Genomic DNA, 17515 nt, shown 5'->3' with positions numbered 1-17515 from the left:
GAACCAGGAAGCAGAATGTGCCCACCTGACCCATTATATATATATATTTATTAATGAATGATATATTGAGCCCTTACAGCATGAAAATGGCCCAGCCTGGCTCCGCCCACCCACGTTTGCAGGCTCTCACACCTTCAGAACATTTTTTACCTGTTCCAGGCTTGGCGCCTTCTTAGAACACTGAAAGGAGGGTCCCTGAAGTGCCAAGATGCTTACTGGCATTAATCCAACTTGGTTATTAATGAGGGCAGTGCCCTCCGGCACAGTAACACCGCACCTTTGGGTACTGACCTAATTCCATCAGTCTGGAAGGTGAATACATGGCCCTTCTGTGTGTTTTGCACGGATTTGATCAGATAATTGAGGTGCCACAAAGGAGAGTGGGATGTGCCCAACTGCTTGTCGGCATCCGGGCCCCTGGCAAGGGAATGGCACAGAGCCACTGACACTGTATGCGTTGGGGCAGAAGTGGCCAAGCACACAAGGCACTGCAAATACAGACCAGATCTCCCAACTGTCCTGATTTTACCGGCTCAGGCCGCAGCCCCGGATCCTTCTAGAAAAGTCCCTCATTTCCCTTTGATTCCCTGCGGTGTCAGAGAAAGATACGAATAGAATCAGTTAACATGTTCTTACACAGTGAAAATAGCTTCTTGTAGCCCCAGGTGCACGCTGCACCCACTGCCCGGGCAAATAAGTACAAAAATGATAAAACAGCAGCACTCTGGTTGTTTTAAAAAAAATATGAATCTTTACTCAAGTGCCAAAGGCTGTTTTCATCATTTTTGTTTTAGAGAAAGATACAAAGTTCCCCAAACGTAATGAGATAAGGGGGCTTTTGGCAGAGGCCAGAGTACTCCCCTCCAGATACAATTGTAACTAATAAGCTAAAGGGGGTTCTCACAGCTCAAAGGGCAACTTCACCTTCATCAGGGTTTAAACACATAAACCAAGACCCCAACCAGAAATGTGTTCACATTTTTAATAACCTGCCACATTTTGTAAAATGGAAGTGGTATATAGGGGGTGTGGAAAAATAAACTTTCTCCCCCTTATGTGCAGCACTTCTTTTTGTACCTCCTTACATTTTTCACACATTGGGAGGTAGAGGAACCTTTTTAGTGACAGATCCAGCTGCTGTCCATCATTTTTACTTCCAGTGTTGGAATCATGAACTGACGGTGAGAGAAAAGACTTGTCTGTCGTTGGCTTCCCGCCATGCTGTCACCTTAGCTCCCAGTTTCCACTTTAGTCAAGTTTTCATAAAACAATAAATGAGTTCTATGGAAACTGGGAGCTGAGGTGACGGAGAGCACGGTGGGAAACCAACACAACAGACGAGTCTTTTCTCTCTCTCCGACAGAAGTAGGGCGTTCGAGCTGAGGAAGAACAGACTTTGTTTTCCCCCTCCCTGCGTCACGCTGAGTTGTCATTGTTTGTCCCTCCCACAAGGCGGCTACGTGCTGCGTTATGCGTGCTCGTCCCTCCCACAAGGCGGCTACGTGCTGCGTCCTGCCGAGTTCTGTGATCGCCTCTCCCACAAGGCGGCTACGTGTGCGTCACGCTGCGATCTGCGTGCTCACCCCTCCCACAAGACAGCTACGTGCTGCGTCCTGCCGAGTTCGCCACTCCCACAAGACGGCCACATATTGCGTCCTGCCGAGTTCGCCACTCCCACAAGACGGCTACGTGCTGCGTCCTGCCGAGTGCTCGCCACTCCCACCAGACGGCTACGTGCTCCGTGACGCCATTCTCGCGTGATGTGATTTGCGGCTGCGGGATTTCCTGTGAGACAGTTGTCTAGGAGACTGCAGATAACAGTTGTGCCGGAGCCGTAGGGAGCGTTCCGGGGCTGCGGCCTGTGTTAGGGAAAGTGAGACTGCCGGGCCGTAGGGAAAGCTGTGTGGGCACGGAACATGCTGCCGCTCTAGCGATTGCCGTCCCTCCAGAAGTCTGCAGTTCGCTGACAGTAAGTGCAGCAGGCCCCCCCTTAACTGCCCCCCACCCACAGGAGTGATATAATGAGCCATTTCCCAATGTTCTACCGCTCGGTATGTACATCCAGTCTGCTTGGGCACGGAAGGCATAGGGCTGCACTCCCAACTATATATATATATATACTCTGTATATCTCTGTCACAGGGCCGACACCCCTCCCCCTAGGGAAGTGTATAGCCCCCCAATACCGGCAGTAGGTGGGCCTTCCTCCCTGTCATTCACACAAACACTTCCTGAGAGAGTTAAAGGGCAAGTTCTCTGTCACAGGGCCGACACCCCTCCCCCTAGGGAAGTGTATAGCCCCCCAATACCGGCAGTAGGTGGGCCTTCCTCCCTGTCATTCACACAAACACTTCCTGAGAGAGTTAAAGGGCAAGTTCTCTGTCACAGGGCCGACACCCCCTCCCCCTAGGGAAGTGTATAGCCCCCCAATACCGGCAGTAGGTGGGCCTTCCTCCCTGTCATTCACACAAACACTTCCTGAGAGAGTTAAAGGGCAAGTTCTCTGTCACAGGGCCGACACCCCTCCCCCTAGGGAAGTGTATAGCCCCCCAATACCGGCAGTAGGTGGGCCTTCCTCCCTGTCATTCACACAAACACTTCCTGAGAGAGTTAAAGGGCAAGTTCTCTGTCACAGGGCCGACACCCCTCCCCCTAGGGAAGTGTATAGCCCCCCAATACCGGCAGTAGGTGGGCCTTCCTCCCTGTCATTCACACAAACACTTCCTGAGAGAGTTAAAGGACAAGTTCTCTGTCACAGGGCCGACACCCCCTCCCCCTAGGGAAGTGTATAACCCCCCAATACCGGCAGTAGGTGGGCCTTCCTCCCTGTCATTCACACAAACACTTCCTGAGAGAGTTAAAGGGCAAGTTCTCTGTCACAGGGCCGACACCCCTCCCCCTATGGAAGTGTATAACCCCCCAATACCGGCAGTAGGTGGGCCTTCCTCCCTGTCATTCACACAAACACTTCCTGAGAGAGTTAAAGGGCAAGTTCTCTGTCACAGGGCCGACACCCCTCCCCCTAGGGAAGTGTATAACCCCCCAATACCGGCAGTAGGTGGGCCTTCCTCCCTGTCATTCACACAAACACTTCCTGAGAGAGTTAAAGGGCAAGTTCTCTGTCACAGGGCCGACACCCCTCCCCCTAGGGAAGTGTATAGCCCCCCAATACCGGCAGTAGGTGGGCCTTCCTCCCTGTCATTCACACAAACACTTCCTGAGAGAGTTAAAGGGCAAGTTCTCTGTCACAGGGCCGACACCCCCTCCCCCTAGGGAAGTGTATAGCCCCCCAATACCGGCAGTAGGTGGGCCTTCCTCCCTGTCATTCACACAAACACTTCCTGAGAGAGTTAAAGGGCAAGTTCTCTGTCACAGGGCCGACACCCCTCCCCCTAGGGAAGTGTATAGCCCCCCAATACCGGCAGTAGGTGGGCCTTCCTCCCTGTCATTCACACAAACACTTCCTGAGAGAGTTAAAGGGCAAGTTCTCTGTCACAGGGCCGACACCCCTCCCCCTAGGGAAGTGTATAGCCCCCCAATACCGGCAGTAGGTGGGCCTTCCTCCCTGTCATTCACACAAACACTTCCTGAGAGAGTTAAAGGGCAAGTTCTCTGTCACAGGGCCGACACCCCTCCCCCTAGGGAAGTGTATAGCCCCCCAATACCGGCAGTAGGTGGGCCTTCCTCCCTGTCATTCACACAAACACTTCCTGAGAGAGTTAAAGGGCAAGTTCTCTGTCACAGGGCCGACACCCCCTCCCCCTAGGGAAGTGTATAACCCCCCAATACCGGCAGTAGGTGGGCCTTCCTCCCTGTCATTCACACAAACACTTCCTGAGAGAGTTAAAGGGCAAGTTCTCTGTCACAGGGCCGACACCCCTCCCCCTAGGGAAGTGTATAACCCCCCAATACCGGCAGTAGGTGGGCCTTCCTCCCTGTCATTCACACAAACACTTCCTGAGAGAGTTAAAGGGCAAGTTCTCTGTCACAGGGCCGACACCCCTCCCCCTAGGGAAGTGTATAACCCCCCAATACCGGCAGTAGGTGGGCCTTCCTCCCTGTCATTCACACAAACACTTCCTGAGAGAGTTAAAGGGCAAGTTCTCTGTCACAGGGCCGACACCCCTCCCCCTAGGGAAGTGTATAGCCCCCCAATACCGGCAGTAGGTGGGCCTTCCTCCCTGTCATTCACACAAACACTTCCTGAGAGAGTTAAAGGGCAAGTTCTCTGTCACAGGGCCGACACCCCTCCCCCCTAGGGAAGTGTATAACCCCCCAATACCGGCAGTAGGTGGGCCTTCCTCCCTGTCATTCACACAAACACTTCCTGAGAGAGTTAAAGGACAAGTTCTCTGTCACAGGGCCGACACCCCCTCCCCCTAGGGAAGTGTATAGCCCCCAATACCGGCAGTAGGTGGGCCTTCCTCCCTGTCATTCACACAAACACTTCCTGAGAGAGTTAAAGGGCAAGTTCTCTGTCACAGGGCCGACACCCCTCCCCCTAGGGAAGTGTATAGCCCCCCAATACCGGCAGTAGGTGGGCCTTCCTCCCTGTCATTCACACAAACACTTCCTGAGAGAGTTAAAGGGCAAGTTCTCTGTCACAGGGCCGACACCCCTCCCCCCTAGGGAAGTGTATAACCCCCCAATACCGGCAGTAGGTGGGCCTTCCTCCCTGTCATTCACACAAACACTTCCTGAGAGAGTTAAAGGGCAAGTTCTCTGTCACAGGGCCGACACCCCTCCCCCTAGGGAAGTGTATAGCCCCCCAATACCGGCAGTAGGTGGGCCTTCCTCCCTGTCATTCACACAAACACTTCCTGAGAGAGTTAAAGGGCAAGTTCTCTGTCACAGGACCGACACCCCCTCCCCCTAGGGAAGTGTATAGCCCCCCAATACCGGCAGTAGGTGGGCCTTCCTCCCTGTCATTCACACAAACACTTCCTGAGAGAGTTAAAGGGCAAGTTTTCTGTCACAGGGCCGACACCCCTCCCCCTAGGGAAGTGTATAACCCCCCAATACCGGCAGTAGGTGGGCCTTCCTCCCTGTCATTCACACAAACACTTCCTGAGAGAGTTAAAGGGCAAGTTCTCTGTCACAGGACCGACACCCCTCCCCCTAGGGAAGTGTATAGCCCCCCAATACCGGCAGTAGGTGGGCCTTCCTCCCTGTCATTCACACAAACACTTCCTGAGAGAGTTAAAGGGCAAGTTCTCTGTCACAGGGCCGACACCCCTCCCCCTAGGGAAGTGTATAGCCCCCCAATACCGGCAGTAGGTGGGCCTTCCTCCCTGTCATTCACACAAACACTTCCTGAGAGAGTTAAAGGGCAAGTACACCTATTTGGCACACAACGCTGCCTGACACTGTTAGATCAGATTTTGACAGCAGTTTTTATTTTTAACCATTTCTGGGAAAATTTTCTTTAACGTAAAAGGCGCTGACTGTGAAAGCGAGCAAACCTTTGGAAACGTGACACAAATGTGAATGATGGAGGCCACTCCAGGCTGAGATATAATTGCCCTCCCCATATACACAGTAATAGGCCACATATAAACCTTGCACAGTAGAGAAAGACCCCACTGGGGTGGTACTGCAATTAGAACATTTTATATGAGATTATTGTGTAACAACAATTTTGCATTTATAAAATATACACAGTTTCCACCAGTGAGCAAACAAATACAGAGCATGACAAGTATGGCCCATACACGGAGCACAGTAGGCCCCACAGCGCTCGCACATTTAGGCATTGTTTTTCAACCAGAGGTGAATTTCCGCTTTTAATTAATGTAGAAATGAGCTGGTACGCAAACAGTAAATATTGCCTTTCTCTATATTTAAGCCTTTTCCCGACGCAGTGACCTTTGTGGCTTCTGCTCGCTGGAAACCAGAATGTCCAAGTCCAAGAGCTCTGAATCGGTGCGGGTTGTGGTTCGATGCCGGCCAATGAACAGCAAAGAGCTGGCCGCCGGCTACGAAAGGGTCGTTGATGTGGACGTAAAACTCGGGCAGGTAGCAGTGAAGGTCCATAAGGGAGCTGCCAACGAGCTGCCCAAAACATTCACGTTTGATGCAGTTTATGACTCCAACTCAAAGCAAGTGGAGCTTTATGATGAGACGTTCAGGCCGCTGGTGGATTCCGTCTTGCTTGGCTTCAATGGCACCATTTTTGCCTACGGACAGACAGGAACAGGAAAGACCTACACGATGGAGGGAGTGCGTATTGACCCAGAGAAGAGAGGGGTGATCCCCAACTCATTTGAGCACATATTTACTCACATCTCAAGGTCGCAAAACCAGCAGTACCTGGTCAGAGCCTCCTACTTAGAGATCTACCAGGAGGAAATCAGAGACTTGTTATCTAAGGATCAGAGCAAACGCCTGGAGCTGAAAGAGAGGCCTGATACTGGGGTGTACGTCAAGGACTTGTCTTCCTTTGTTACCAAGAGTGTGAAGGAGATTGAACATGTGATGAATGTAGGGAATCAGAACCGCTCTGTTGGAGCCACCAATATGAATGAGCACAGCTCTCGCTCACACGCGATCTTCATGATTACGATTGAGTGCAGTCAGATTGGTTTGGATGGAGAAAACCACATCCGTGTTGGGAAGCTTAACTTGGTAGACTTGGCAGGGAGTGAGAGGCAAACAAAGACTGGAGCCCAAGGAGAGCGGCTTAAAGAAGCAACCAAGATTAATCTCTCTCTCTCTGCTCTAGGAAATGTTATCTCTGCCCTGGTTGATGGGAGAAGCACTCACATACCGTACAGGGATTCCAAACTCACCAGATTACTGCAGGACTCGCTCGGTGGAAATGCCAAGACTGTCATGGTGGCCAATATAGGGCCGGCCTCCTACAATGTGGAGGAGACACTGACAACTCTGCGCTATTCTAACCGAGCCAAGAATATCAAGAACAAACCAAGAGTGAATGAAGACCCCAAGGATGCATTATTGAGGGAGTTCCAGGAAGAGATTGCAAGGCTGAAAGCGCAGCTTGAGAAAAGAGTTGGAGTTAAAAGGCGAAGAAGGGGAAGAAGAAGAACCCCAGGGGGGGAGGTGGAAGGAGATGAGGATGAGGAAGGAGACTTATATGAAGGGGATGATGTTTTGGAGGATAAAGAAGATTATTGGAGGGAGCAGCAGGAACGGCTGGAAATTGAGAAGAAGGCCATTTTGGAAGATCATAGTTTGGTAGCAGAAGAAAAGCTGAAGTTACTAAAAGAACAGGAAAAGAAAATGGATGATCTGAAAAGAGAGCGTGAAGCCATGGAAATGCTTAGTGCCAAAGTCAAGGTAAGAGCTATATGGGCAAAGTCTGTACTGCTGGGATTAGCAACATCTCTTCTAGTTCTGCCTGTACTATTTGTTCCCACGGTGTATGGGGCTACCCTTGGGGGTCCTACAGCACACACGGTGTATGTGGGAGAGGTACCCGGGGGGGGGGGGGTTGGGTCACACAGTGTATAGTCTGTATGTGGGAGAGGTGCCCGGGGGGTGGGGTTTGGGTCACAGTGTATAGTCAGTATGTGGGAGAGGTGCCCGGGGGGGGTTTGGGTTACACAGTGTATAGTCTGTATGTGGGAGAGGTGCCCGGGGGGGGGGTGGGTTACACAGTGTATAGTCAGTATGTAGGAGAGGTGCCTAGGGGGGTTGGGTCACACAGTGTATAGTCTGTATGTGGGAGAGGTGCCTGGGGGGGGGTTAGGGGTTTGGGTCACACAGTGTATAGTCAGTATGTAGGAGAGGTGCCTGGGGGGGGGTAGGGGTTTGGGTCACACAGTGTATAGTCAGTATGTAGGAGAGGTGCCTGGGGGGGGTTTGGGTCACACAGTGTATAATCAGTATGTGGGAGAGGTGCCCGGGGGGGGGGGGGGGTTTGGGTCACACAGTGTATAGTCAGTATGTGGGAGAGGTGCCTGGGGGGGAGTAGGGATTTGGGTCACACAGTGTATAGTCTGTATGTGGGAGAGGTGCCCGGGGGGGGGTTTGGGTCACACACTGTATAGTCAGTACGTGGGAGAGGTGCCCGGGGGGGGTTTGGGTCACACACTGTATAGTCAGTATGTGGGAGAGGTGCCTGGGGGGGAGTAGGGATTTGGGTCACACAGTGTATAGTCAGTATTTGAGGGGGGGGGGTGGGTCGGTGTATGATTGGTATGGTATAAAGCTTATAAGACTTTGAGACTAACTCTATGCTTCAGGCAATGGAGAGCAAGCTGCTTGTTGGAGGGAAGAACATTGTGGATCACACAAATGAGCAGCAGAAGGTTCTGGAGCAGAAGAGACATGAGATTGCGGAACAGGTAAGTGGCGCGATGGTACCAAGGAGACACGTGAGTGAGGATGGCTATGATCTTATTGGTTTCCTTTAGAAATGCCGCGAGCGGGAGATTCAGCAGCAGATGGAGAGTCGAGATGAGGAGACCCTGGAGCTGAAGGAGACGTATAGTTCACTGCAGCAAGAGGTCGACATAAAGACCAAAAAACTGAAAAAGGTAACAAGTAGTAGAATAATAGGAAGGGGTGTGGCCTAAAACCTCCCAGCGTTGACTGCTTTCTCAGTGTTTAAATGTCTTTCCTTCCTTTAGCTCTTCTCCAAACTACAGGCTGTGAAAGCTGAGATCCATGACCTGCAGGAAGAGCACATCAAGGAGAGGCAGGAACTGGAGCAGACCCAGAATGAACTCACTAGGGAGCTAAAGCTCAAGTAGGTTTCCCTCACTCAGCAAAAGGGATACACCCATAAACAGTTTGCCTTCCTCTGGGTCAACTGGCAGTTAGGCAGGTTATATATAGGCATTATGGTTGAAAGTGATGGGCGTACGTCTTTTTTCAACCTAACTTACTATGTTACTATGTCACTGCCATTAGTACAGTTTGGGCCTAGGGGGGACTGACCCATAAATAAGTCACTGCCATTAGTACAGTTTGGGCCTAGGGAAGACCGACCCATAAACACGTCGGTGCCATTAGTACAGTTTGGGCCTAGGGGGGACTGACCCATAAACACGTCACTGCCATTAGTACAGTTTGGGCCTAGGGGGGACTGACCCATAAACACGTCACTGCCATTAGTACAGTTTGGGCCTAGGGAGGACCGACCCATAAACACGTCGGTGCCATTAGTACAGTTTGGGCCTAGGGGGGACTGACCCATAAACACGTCACTGCCATTAGTACAGTTTGGGCCTAGGGGGGACTGACCCATAAACACGTCGGTGCCATTAGTACAGTTTGGGCCTAGGGGGGACTGACCCATAAACACGTCACTGCCATTAGTACAGTTTGGGCCTAGGGGGGACTGACCCATAAACACGTCACTGCCATTAGTACAGTTTGGGCCTAGGCGGGAGAGACCAGTAAACATGGCGCCACCATTAGTACACAAAGAGGGCGAGAATGGCTGAGGCGGCAGTTAGACGGTGCCATTAGTAGAGTTTGGGCCTAGGCGGGAGAGACCAGTAAACATGGCGCCACCATTAGTACACTAAGAAGGGCAGAATGGCTGAGGCGGCAGTTAGACGGTGCCAGCCGGCAGGAGTATAATATCCCTTTCTCGTGCAGGCACCTTATCATTGAGAACTTTATTCCACTGGAGGAGAAGAATAAGATGATGAACAGATGTTACTTTGATGAAGAGGAGGATCAGTGGAAACTGCACGCAATCAGCAGGCTAGAGTGAGACCCTCGGGCACTATATCATGGTCACGTGGTTACCAGGCGGGGGTAGTACTACACCAGGTGCAGTGGGGGGTACTTTATGGAGTTACAGTTCTAGAGAAGTGGGAAGCACGGAGGTGTCATTATACAGGTTGGGTTATAGGGGCTCCCAGAAAACCACCGGTAGATTTGCCATTGGAACCTGCTAATTGGCTTGGGCTGAGCCATCATCGCTTACCATCCTTAAAGGAAAAGTAACACTTAAAAACACTAAAAAATCTATTCTACCCTCCCCCAATAATTGCCCTATCCTGAAAACCATTTGTTATTTTGAATGCTTTAGTAGAAAATACCTGTAAAAAAACTTGGCTTCCTGTCATTTCAACAAAGGCGATACGGCGATGCCGGGGAAAGTATCAGGAGACGCATCGACTATGCGGCGATCGATTGATGGCTAGGCTCGATCAATCGATCACCGCATAGTTGATGCATCTCCTGATACTTTCCCCGGCATCGCCGTATCGCCTTTGTTGAAATGACAGGAAGCCAAGTTTAACAGGTATTTTCTTCTAAAGCATTCAAAATAACAAATGGTTTTCCGGATAGGGCAATTATTGGGGGAGGGTAGAATATTACATTTTTAGTGTTAATTTTCCTTTAAAGGGACAGAATCCAATTATATATATTTTTGCTAAATGTGAAAACAATAAGTAGGCTTTGTAAAAACATATATTCTTTTAATCAAATAAATATATTTTCCTTTATTCTTTCTACTGTGGAATGTAAACTGTCATTTGAAAAAGTGAGATAATGAGCGTGGTATAAGTAAACCCTAAACATTAGGGACATTAGATATGGATGGCATGGATGTTTTTCTTTAATAAATGAATATTAGAAATAGGTTTATTCTTTAATGGCGAACCTGGGACCATTAGGGCCCCTGGCCACCAATGTGTCTTTTGGCTTTCTAACCACTAGGCTCCCTGGGTGGGTGTGGGTTAGGGCTAAGCTACTGGCACAATCCATTCTTTGGGGTGGGGGATTGGTGAATATAAAAATCTGGTGTGGGCTAGGGCTAAACGACTGGCACAATCCATTCTTCGGGGTGGGGGATTGGTGAATATAAAAATCTGGTGTGGGTTAGGGCTAAGCTACTGGCACAATCCATTCTTTGGGGTGGGGGATTGGTGAATATAAAAATCTGGTGTGGGCTAGGGCTAAACGACTGGCACAATCCATTCTTCGGGGTGGGGGATTGGTGAATATAAAAATCTGGTGTGGGCTAGGGCTAAACGACTGGCACAATCCATTCTTCCGGGTGGGGGATTGGTGAATATAAAAATCTGGTGTGGGCTAGGGCTAAGCTACTGGCACAATCCATTCTTCGGGGTGGGGGGTTGGTGAATATAAAAATCTGGTGTGGGTTAGGGCTAAACTACTGGCACAATCCATTCTTTGGGGTGGGGGATTGGTGAATATAAAAATCTGGTGTGGGCTAGGGCTAAGATACTGGCACAATCCATTCTTCGGGGTGGGGGGTTGGTGAATATAAAAATCTGGTGTGGGTTAGGGCTAAACTACTGGCACAATCCATTCTTTGGGGTGGGGGATTGGTGAATATAAAAATCTGGTGTGGGTAAGGGCTAAACTACTGGCACAATCCATTCTTTGGGGTGGGGGATTGGGGAATATAAAAATCTGGTGTGGGCTAGGGCTAAGATACTGGCACAATCCATTCTTCGGGGCTCAGTAACCATGTTTCTTACTCATTACTGACCAGCTCCCCTCTGGCTCTCCCTGCAGTAACCAGCAGATGATGCGGCGCCCAGTGTCAGCCATAGGCTACAAAAGACCGTTATGCCAACATGCCAAAATGTCCATGATGGTCCGTCCTGACTCCAGATACAGGGTAAGAGTCAGCCAAGGCATACACGGCCATTGTGGTACGTTCTGGGGGCTCACTGCTATGTGCTCTTCTCCCCACAGGCTGAGAATATTGTTCTGCTGGAGCTGGATATGCCAAGCCGCACAACGCGGGATTATGAGGGCCCTGCTATTGCCCCCAAAGTTCAGGCTGCCCTGGAAGCTGCTCTGCAGGATGAAGATGATATACAAGTAGATGCATCGACATTCGATAGTACAGCCATTAAAAGAACAAAAGCAAGGTACGTAGCATGGAATGGCTGGCAGATTCCCTGTAACACTGTCCCCCCTCCAGCCACACTGATCTGTACCCCTAATGTTTTGCCTGTCTGTGCTTTTCCTTCTGCCCGAGATTCTTCCTCTCTTTGCTGTTCCTAGTCCTCCAGACTTTCTCTCTCTCTCTCTCTCTCTGTTACTTTGTATTAAAGGGCAAGGAAAGCTACTGAGGCATTTTATTGCCAATAGATTAGCCACAATAGTGCAAGCTGGAACGCTATATTTATTCTGTAGAAAGCTTTACCGTACCCAAGTAACATTACTAGAAGCTCCATCTGTTTGTTGCAGATAGCAGCTGCCATATTAGCTTGGTCTGAGGTCACTTCCCTTCTGCTGCCTGGAAGCTCTGGGCTCAGATTACAGCAGGGAGGAGAGGGGGATTGGAGCTGAGAGAAGGAAGCCTAATGCCAGAGTCCATGTGTGCTCATAGCCTGTACAGCCTCACAGGGGGAAATTCCGTTTTATCACCACCTATATAAACATATAGATAAACAAGAAAAGGCGGCACTCAGCATTTCAATTAGTGTATTCAATCCATATAACAGTGCAATACACAATAACTCACGTAACATCTAACTGCAAGCAATATACAGCAACTTTTCGGGCAAGCCCAGTGCCCTTTGTCAAGCTCTGCAAAAAGGTAAAATGCTACTAGTCAATACCAACGGTTTAAAAAGACCCAGTACAGGAAGTGACAACATTTAGGTACCTTAGCAACAGTATCCACAGTGCCCTCTACCCCATAGAATTATCACATCCCCAATACTTTATGTTGAAATTTTAAAAGCAAAATATTTTGAAACCGGTAGACAGGTATTTCCCAAATGAACAGAGGATTTATGCTGGGATATACATGACTTGCCCATCTGTGCCGTCTCGCCCACATAAAAAACTCCACTGACCTTTTTGGACAACATTTCCACTTTATTACCATTAGAATGTAGAATGAAACCTGTTACTTAACATACAGTGGCTTGCAAAAGTATTCGGCCCCCTTGAACTTTTCCACATTTTGTCACATTACAGCCACAAACATGAATCAATTTTATTGGAATTCCACGTGAATGACCAATACAAAGTGGGGTACATGTGAGAAGTGGAAGGAAAATCAGACATGATTCCAAACATTTTTTACAAATAAATAACTGCAAAGTGGGGTGTGCGTAATTATTCAGCCCCCTTTGGTCTGAGTGCAGTCAGTTGCCCATAGACATTGCCTGATGAGTGCTAATGACTAAATAGAGTGCCCCTGTGTGTAATCTAATGTCAGTACAAATACAGCTGCTCTGTGACGGCCTCAGAGGTTGTCTAAGAGAATATTGGGCGCAACAACACCATGAAGTCCAAAGAACACACCAGACAGGTCAGGGATAAAGTTATTGAGAAATATAAAGCAGGCTTAGGCTACAAAAATATTTCCAAAGCGTTGAACATCCCACGGAGCCCTGTTCCACCGATCATTCAGAAATGGAAGGAGTATGGCACAACTGTAAACCTACCAAGACAAGGCCATCCCCCTAAACTCACAGGCCGAACAAGGAGAGCGCTGATCAGAAATGCAGCCAAGAGGCCCATGGTGACTCTGGGGGAGCTGCAGAGATCTACAGCTCAGGGGGGGGAATCTGTCTGACAACTATTAGTCGGGCACTGCACAAAGTTGGCCTTTATGGAAGAGGGGCAAGAAGAAAGCCATTGTTAACAGAAAACCATGGAGTCCAAGAAGTGGAAACCATGGAAAACCAAGAAGTCCCGTTTGCAGTTTGCCACAAGCCATGTGGGGGACACCGCAAACATGTGGGAGAAGGGGCTCTGGTCAGATGAGACCAAAATGGAACTTTTTGGCCAAAATGCAAAACGCTATGTGTGGCGGAAATCTAACCCTGCCCATCACTCTGAACCCACCAACCCCACTGTCACATATGGGGGGGCAGCATCATGCTCTGGGGGGGCTTCTCTTCAGCAGGGACAGGGAAGCTGCTCAGAGTTGATGGGAAGATGGATGGAGCCAAATACAGGGCAATCTTGGAAGAAAACCTCTTGGAGTCTGCAAAAGACTTGAGACTGGGGCGGAGGTTCACCTTCCAGCAGGGCAACGACCCTAAACATAAAGCCAGGGCAACAATGGGTTAAACCCAAACATATCCATGTGCTAGACTGGCCCAATCACAGCCCAGATCTAAATCCAATGGAGAATCTGAAAACTGCTGTTCCCAAAGGCTGACCATCTAATCTGACTGAGCTGGAGCTGTTTTGCAAAGAAGAATGGGCAAGGATTTCAGTCTGTAGATGGGCAAAGCGGGTAGAGACATACCCTAAAGCCTGGCAGCTGGAATTGCAGCAAAAGGGGGTTCTACAAAGTATTGACTCAGGGGGCTGAATAATTACGCACACCCCACTTTGCACTTATTTATTTGTAAAAAATGTTTGGAATCATGTATGATTTTCCTTCCACTTCTCACGTGTACCCCACTTTGTATTGGTCTTTCACGTGGAATTCCAATAAAATTGATTCATGTTTGTGGCTGTAATGTGACAAAATGTGGAAAAGTTCAGGAGGCTGAATACTTTTGCAAGCCACTGTATGACCAGATCAGCCGTTCCCTGTGGCACACATGGTACATTCCTATTTTACTGTTTTTTTTATTTACTTATGTTTGTAAACGCTGTCCCCGTGCTGTCCCCGCGCTGTCCCGTATGTGTAGCTTTGGGGCCATTGGCCACCCCCTGAGCTGTGCTGGGACCCAACTGTGAGCAAATAGTTTAGTTTATGTGATCCTGTGTCATAAAAAGAAATGCCAGTATTGATGAGCATAGGGGGACAAATCAGACCAATGCTTGGTGACAAAGGGGACTGGTTAGTGGAGTCTGGGTCTGCTAGGGAAAAGGGTAAGTAAACCCTGCTGCAATGTGGCAGAAAGAAGAATACAGTATATAAATGTCTGTACTAAAGCTGAAATGCTATTATAATAATACATACATAACAGTGGTACCCCAATAGACTATTAGGGTTACCCAGAACTGGGGAGTCCAGCCAGAGGCTGTTTTACTGACAAGTTCTTGGGTCCATTCACAGATTGCAGTGGCTTCTTTTATGCCAGTATTTGTGTGGGTTACAGGGTCTGGCAGCAATATGGGGAGCCAGAGATGCCGTGCCACTGCAGTAGGTCCCGCTAGGATCTTACCCCACAAATACTCCCCCATATCTTACAAAAATGTACTTGTTCTATTGTTACAGACCCAAAAGCAGCCGACGACCTGGAGCCAATGGAAGCTCATCTGGATCCCCGCTCTTCCCTCAGTCACGAGGCCTAGTACCCAAATAACCCCAGGCACCCTGAGAAAGGAAATGCCTCTGCTTTAGCGAGGGCAGGCTGTATGTATCTCAGGCACAATCACTGGACTCATGAAATAGCAGAGACTGGACACGTGGTGGCCAGCTGGGCCCAGGCCTATCACCAGTGTGTGTTTTCTGCATGGCTGCAAAATGGCACTTTCCCTGGCAAGGTGGGGGTGACACTAAGGTGGTACCTTATTTAGAAAAGGTTGGTGACTCTTGTGTACGGCTGCATCCCCTTGGAGTGAGCCGACAACCTATCAGGCTATGTGAGTGCAAGCACAGTGGGTATTACTGACGTACTGTGCGCTACACACCTCTATGTATACATGGGCTTAGCGTGTGCTGTGTCACGCAATGTGGCTCTACCAACCTACACTTACCTGCGGGGATGCAGCCTGTGCGCTCTCATTACACTATAAATAACTCCCATCCCTGCTCAGGGACCCCTCTACCTGCAGTGTGTCTGCTCTTTTTGCCTTTCTGGTACCTACCTGCCCCCCTGTACTTACCTCTCCCTCCTTTTCTCTTGTACCCTCCTCTCCCACCTGTCTCCTTGGTACCAATCCCACTCTGCCCCCTCTCACTGGTACCCACCTCTCCTCTTCCCTCTCACTGGTACCCACCTCTCCTCTTCCCTCTCACTGGTACCCACCTCTCCTCTTCCCTCTCACTGGTACCCGCCTCTCATATTACCTCTCACTGGTACCCACCTCTCATATTACCTCTCACTGGTACCCTTCTGTCCTCTCCCAGCTGTCTCCTTGGTACCAATCCCACCCTGCCCCCTTCACGCTCACTGGTACCCACCTCTCATATTACCTCTCACTGGTACCCTTCTCTCCTCTCCCAGCTGTCTCCTTGGTACCAATCCCACCCTGCCCCCTTCACTCTCAATGGTACCCACCTCTCATATTACCTCTCACTGGTACCCTTCTCTCCTCTCCCAGCTGTCTCCTTGGTACCAATATCACTCTGCCCCCTTCCCTCTCATTGGTACCCTTCTCTCCTCTCCCAGCTGTCTCCTTGGTACCAATCCCACTCTGCCCCCTTCCCTCTCACTGGTACCCACCTCTCATCTTCCCACTCACTGGTACCCTTCTGTCCTCACCCAGCTGTCTCCTTGGCACCAATCCCACTCTTCCCCTTCTCTCTCTGGTACCCATCTCCCACCCAGCTGTCTATGTGCCTCTCTCTACACAGATGGTTTGCTGCCCAACTCCCTGTGCCCCTTTAGCCTGGCCTTCTAGTTTGTCTCCCTGACATTCAGAAGCCATAATGTACCAGTTTATACCCCTCCACTACCCAAAACTTAGTGACATAAACTAATTGCTAGACTGTTCCCCAAAAACAGCAGAGTTGTTACTTATTTATTTGTACCTTTGTCTACTGGTGAATGTAAATCTGAATAAACGCCTTCTCCTCACAAATGCTGGCGAGTCTTCATAATACTATTGATACTTACATCCATGCCAAAATAGAAGGCTAGGGTAGCTTCACCCAGAGGGCACAGTGTCTTACGCTAGGGTAACTCCACCAATAGGGCACAGTGTCTTAAGCTAGGGTAACCACTCACAGGGCACAGTGTCTTACGCTAGGGTAACCACTCACAGGGCACAGTGTCTTACACTAGGGTAACCACTCACAGGGCACAGTGTCTTACGCTAGGGTAACCACTCACAGGGCACAGTGTCTTACACTAGGGTAACCACTCACAGGGCACAGTGTCTTACACTAGGGTAACCACTCACAGGGCACAGTATCTTACGCTAGGGTAGCTCCACCCACAGGGCACAGTGTCTTACGCTAGGGTAACCACTCACAGGGCACAGTGTCTTACGCTAGGGTAACCACTCACAGGGCACAGTGTCTTACGCTAGGGTAACCACTCACAGGGCACAGTGTCTTACGCTAGGGTAACCACTCACAGGGCACAGTGTCTTACGCTAGGGTAACCACTCACAGGGCACAGTGTCTTACGCTAGGGTAACCACTCACAGGGCACAGTGTCTTACACTAGGGTAACCACTCACAGGGCACAGTGTCTTACACTAGGGTAACCACTCACAGGGCACAGTATCTTACGCTAGGGTAGCTCCACCCACAGGGCACAGTGTCTTCTTACGCTAGGGTAACCACTCACAGGGCACAGTGTCTTACGCTAGGGTAACCACTCACAGGGCACAGTGTCTTACGCTAGGGTAACCACTCACAGGGCACAGTGTCTTACACTAGGGTAACCACTCACAGGGCACAGCACAGTGTCTTACACTAGGGTAACCACTCACAGGGCACAGTATCTTACACTAGGGCAACC

The 17515-nt window shown here is 49.8% G+C and overlaps 1 protein-coding gene across 1 annotated transcript; it reads left to right on the top strand.

Annotated features, from left to right (window-relative positions):
* The first annotated feature begins 1769 nt into the window (after nt 1-1769).
* On the top strand, nt 1770-16628 carry kif3b (kinesin family member 3B). The gene is made up of 9 exons (XM_004918619.4): nt 1770-1969; nt 5845-7298; nt 8207-8308; nt 8378-8500; nt 8594-8712; nt 9570-9683; nt 11469-11574; nt 11652-11830; nt 15100-16628. Exons 2-9 carry the CDS (start codon nt 5895-5897, stop codon nt 15185-15187), a joined length of 2235 nt encoding a protein of 744 aa, XP_004918676.1. The 5' UTR covers nt 1770-1969; nt 5845-5894; the 3' UTR covers nt 15188-16628.
* The last annotated feature ends 887 nt before the right edge of the window (nt 16629-17515 follow it).

This window comes from Xenopus tropicalis, chromosome 10 (genome assembly GCF_000004195.4).
Source record: "Xenopus tropicalis strain Nigerian chromosome 10, UCB_Xtro_10.0, whole genome shotgun sequence".
NCBI classification, from domain to species: domain Eukaryota; kingdom Metazoa; phylum Chordata; class Amphibia; order Anura; family Pipidae; genus Xenopus; species Xenopus tropicalis.
Note: the sequence above shows the minus strand (reverse complement) of the source record. Positions and strands in the feature narration are given on the sequence as shown.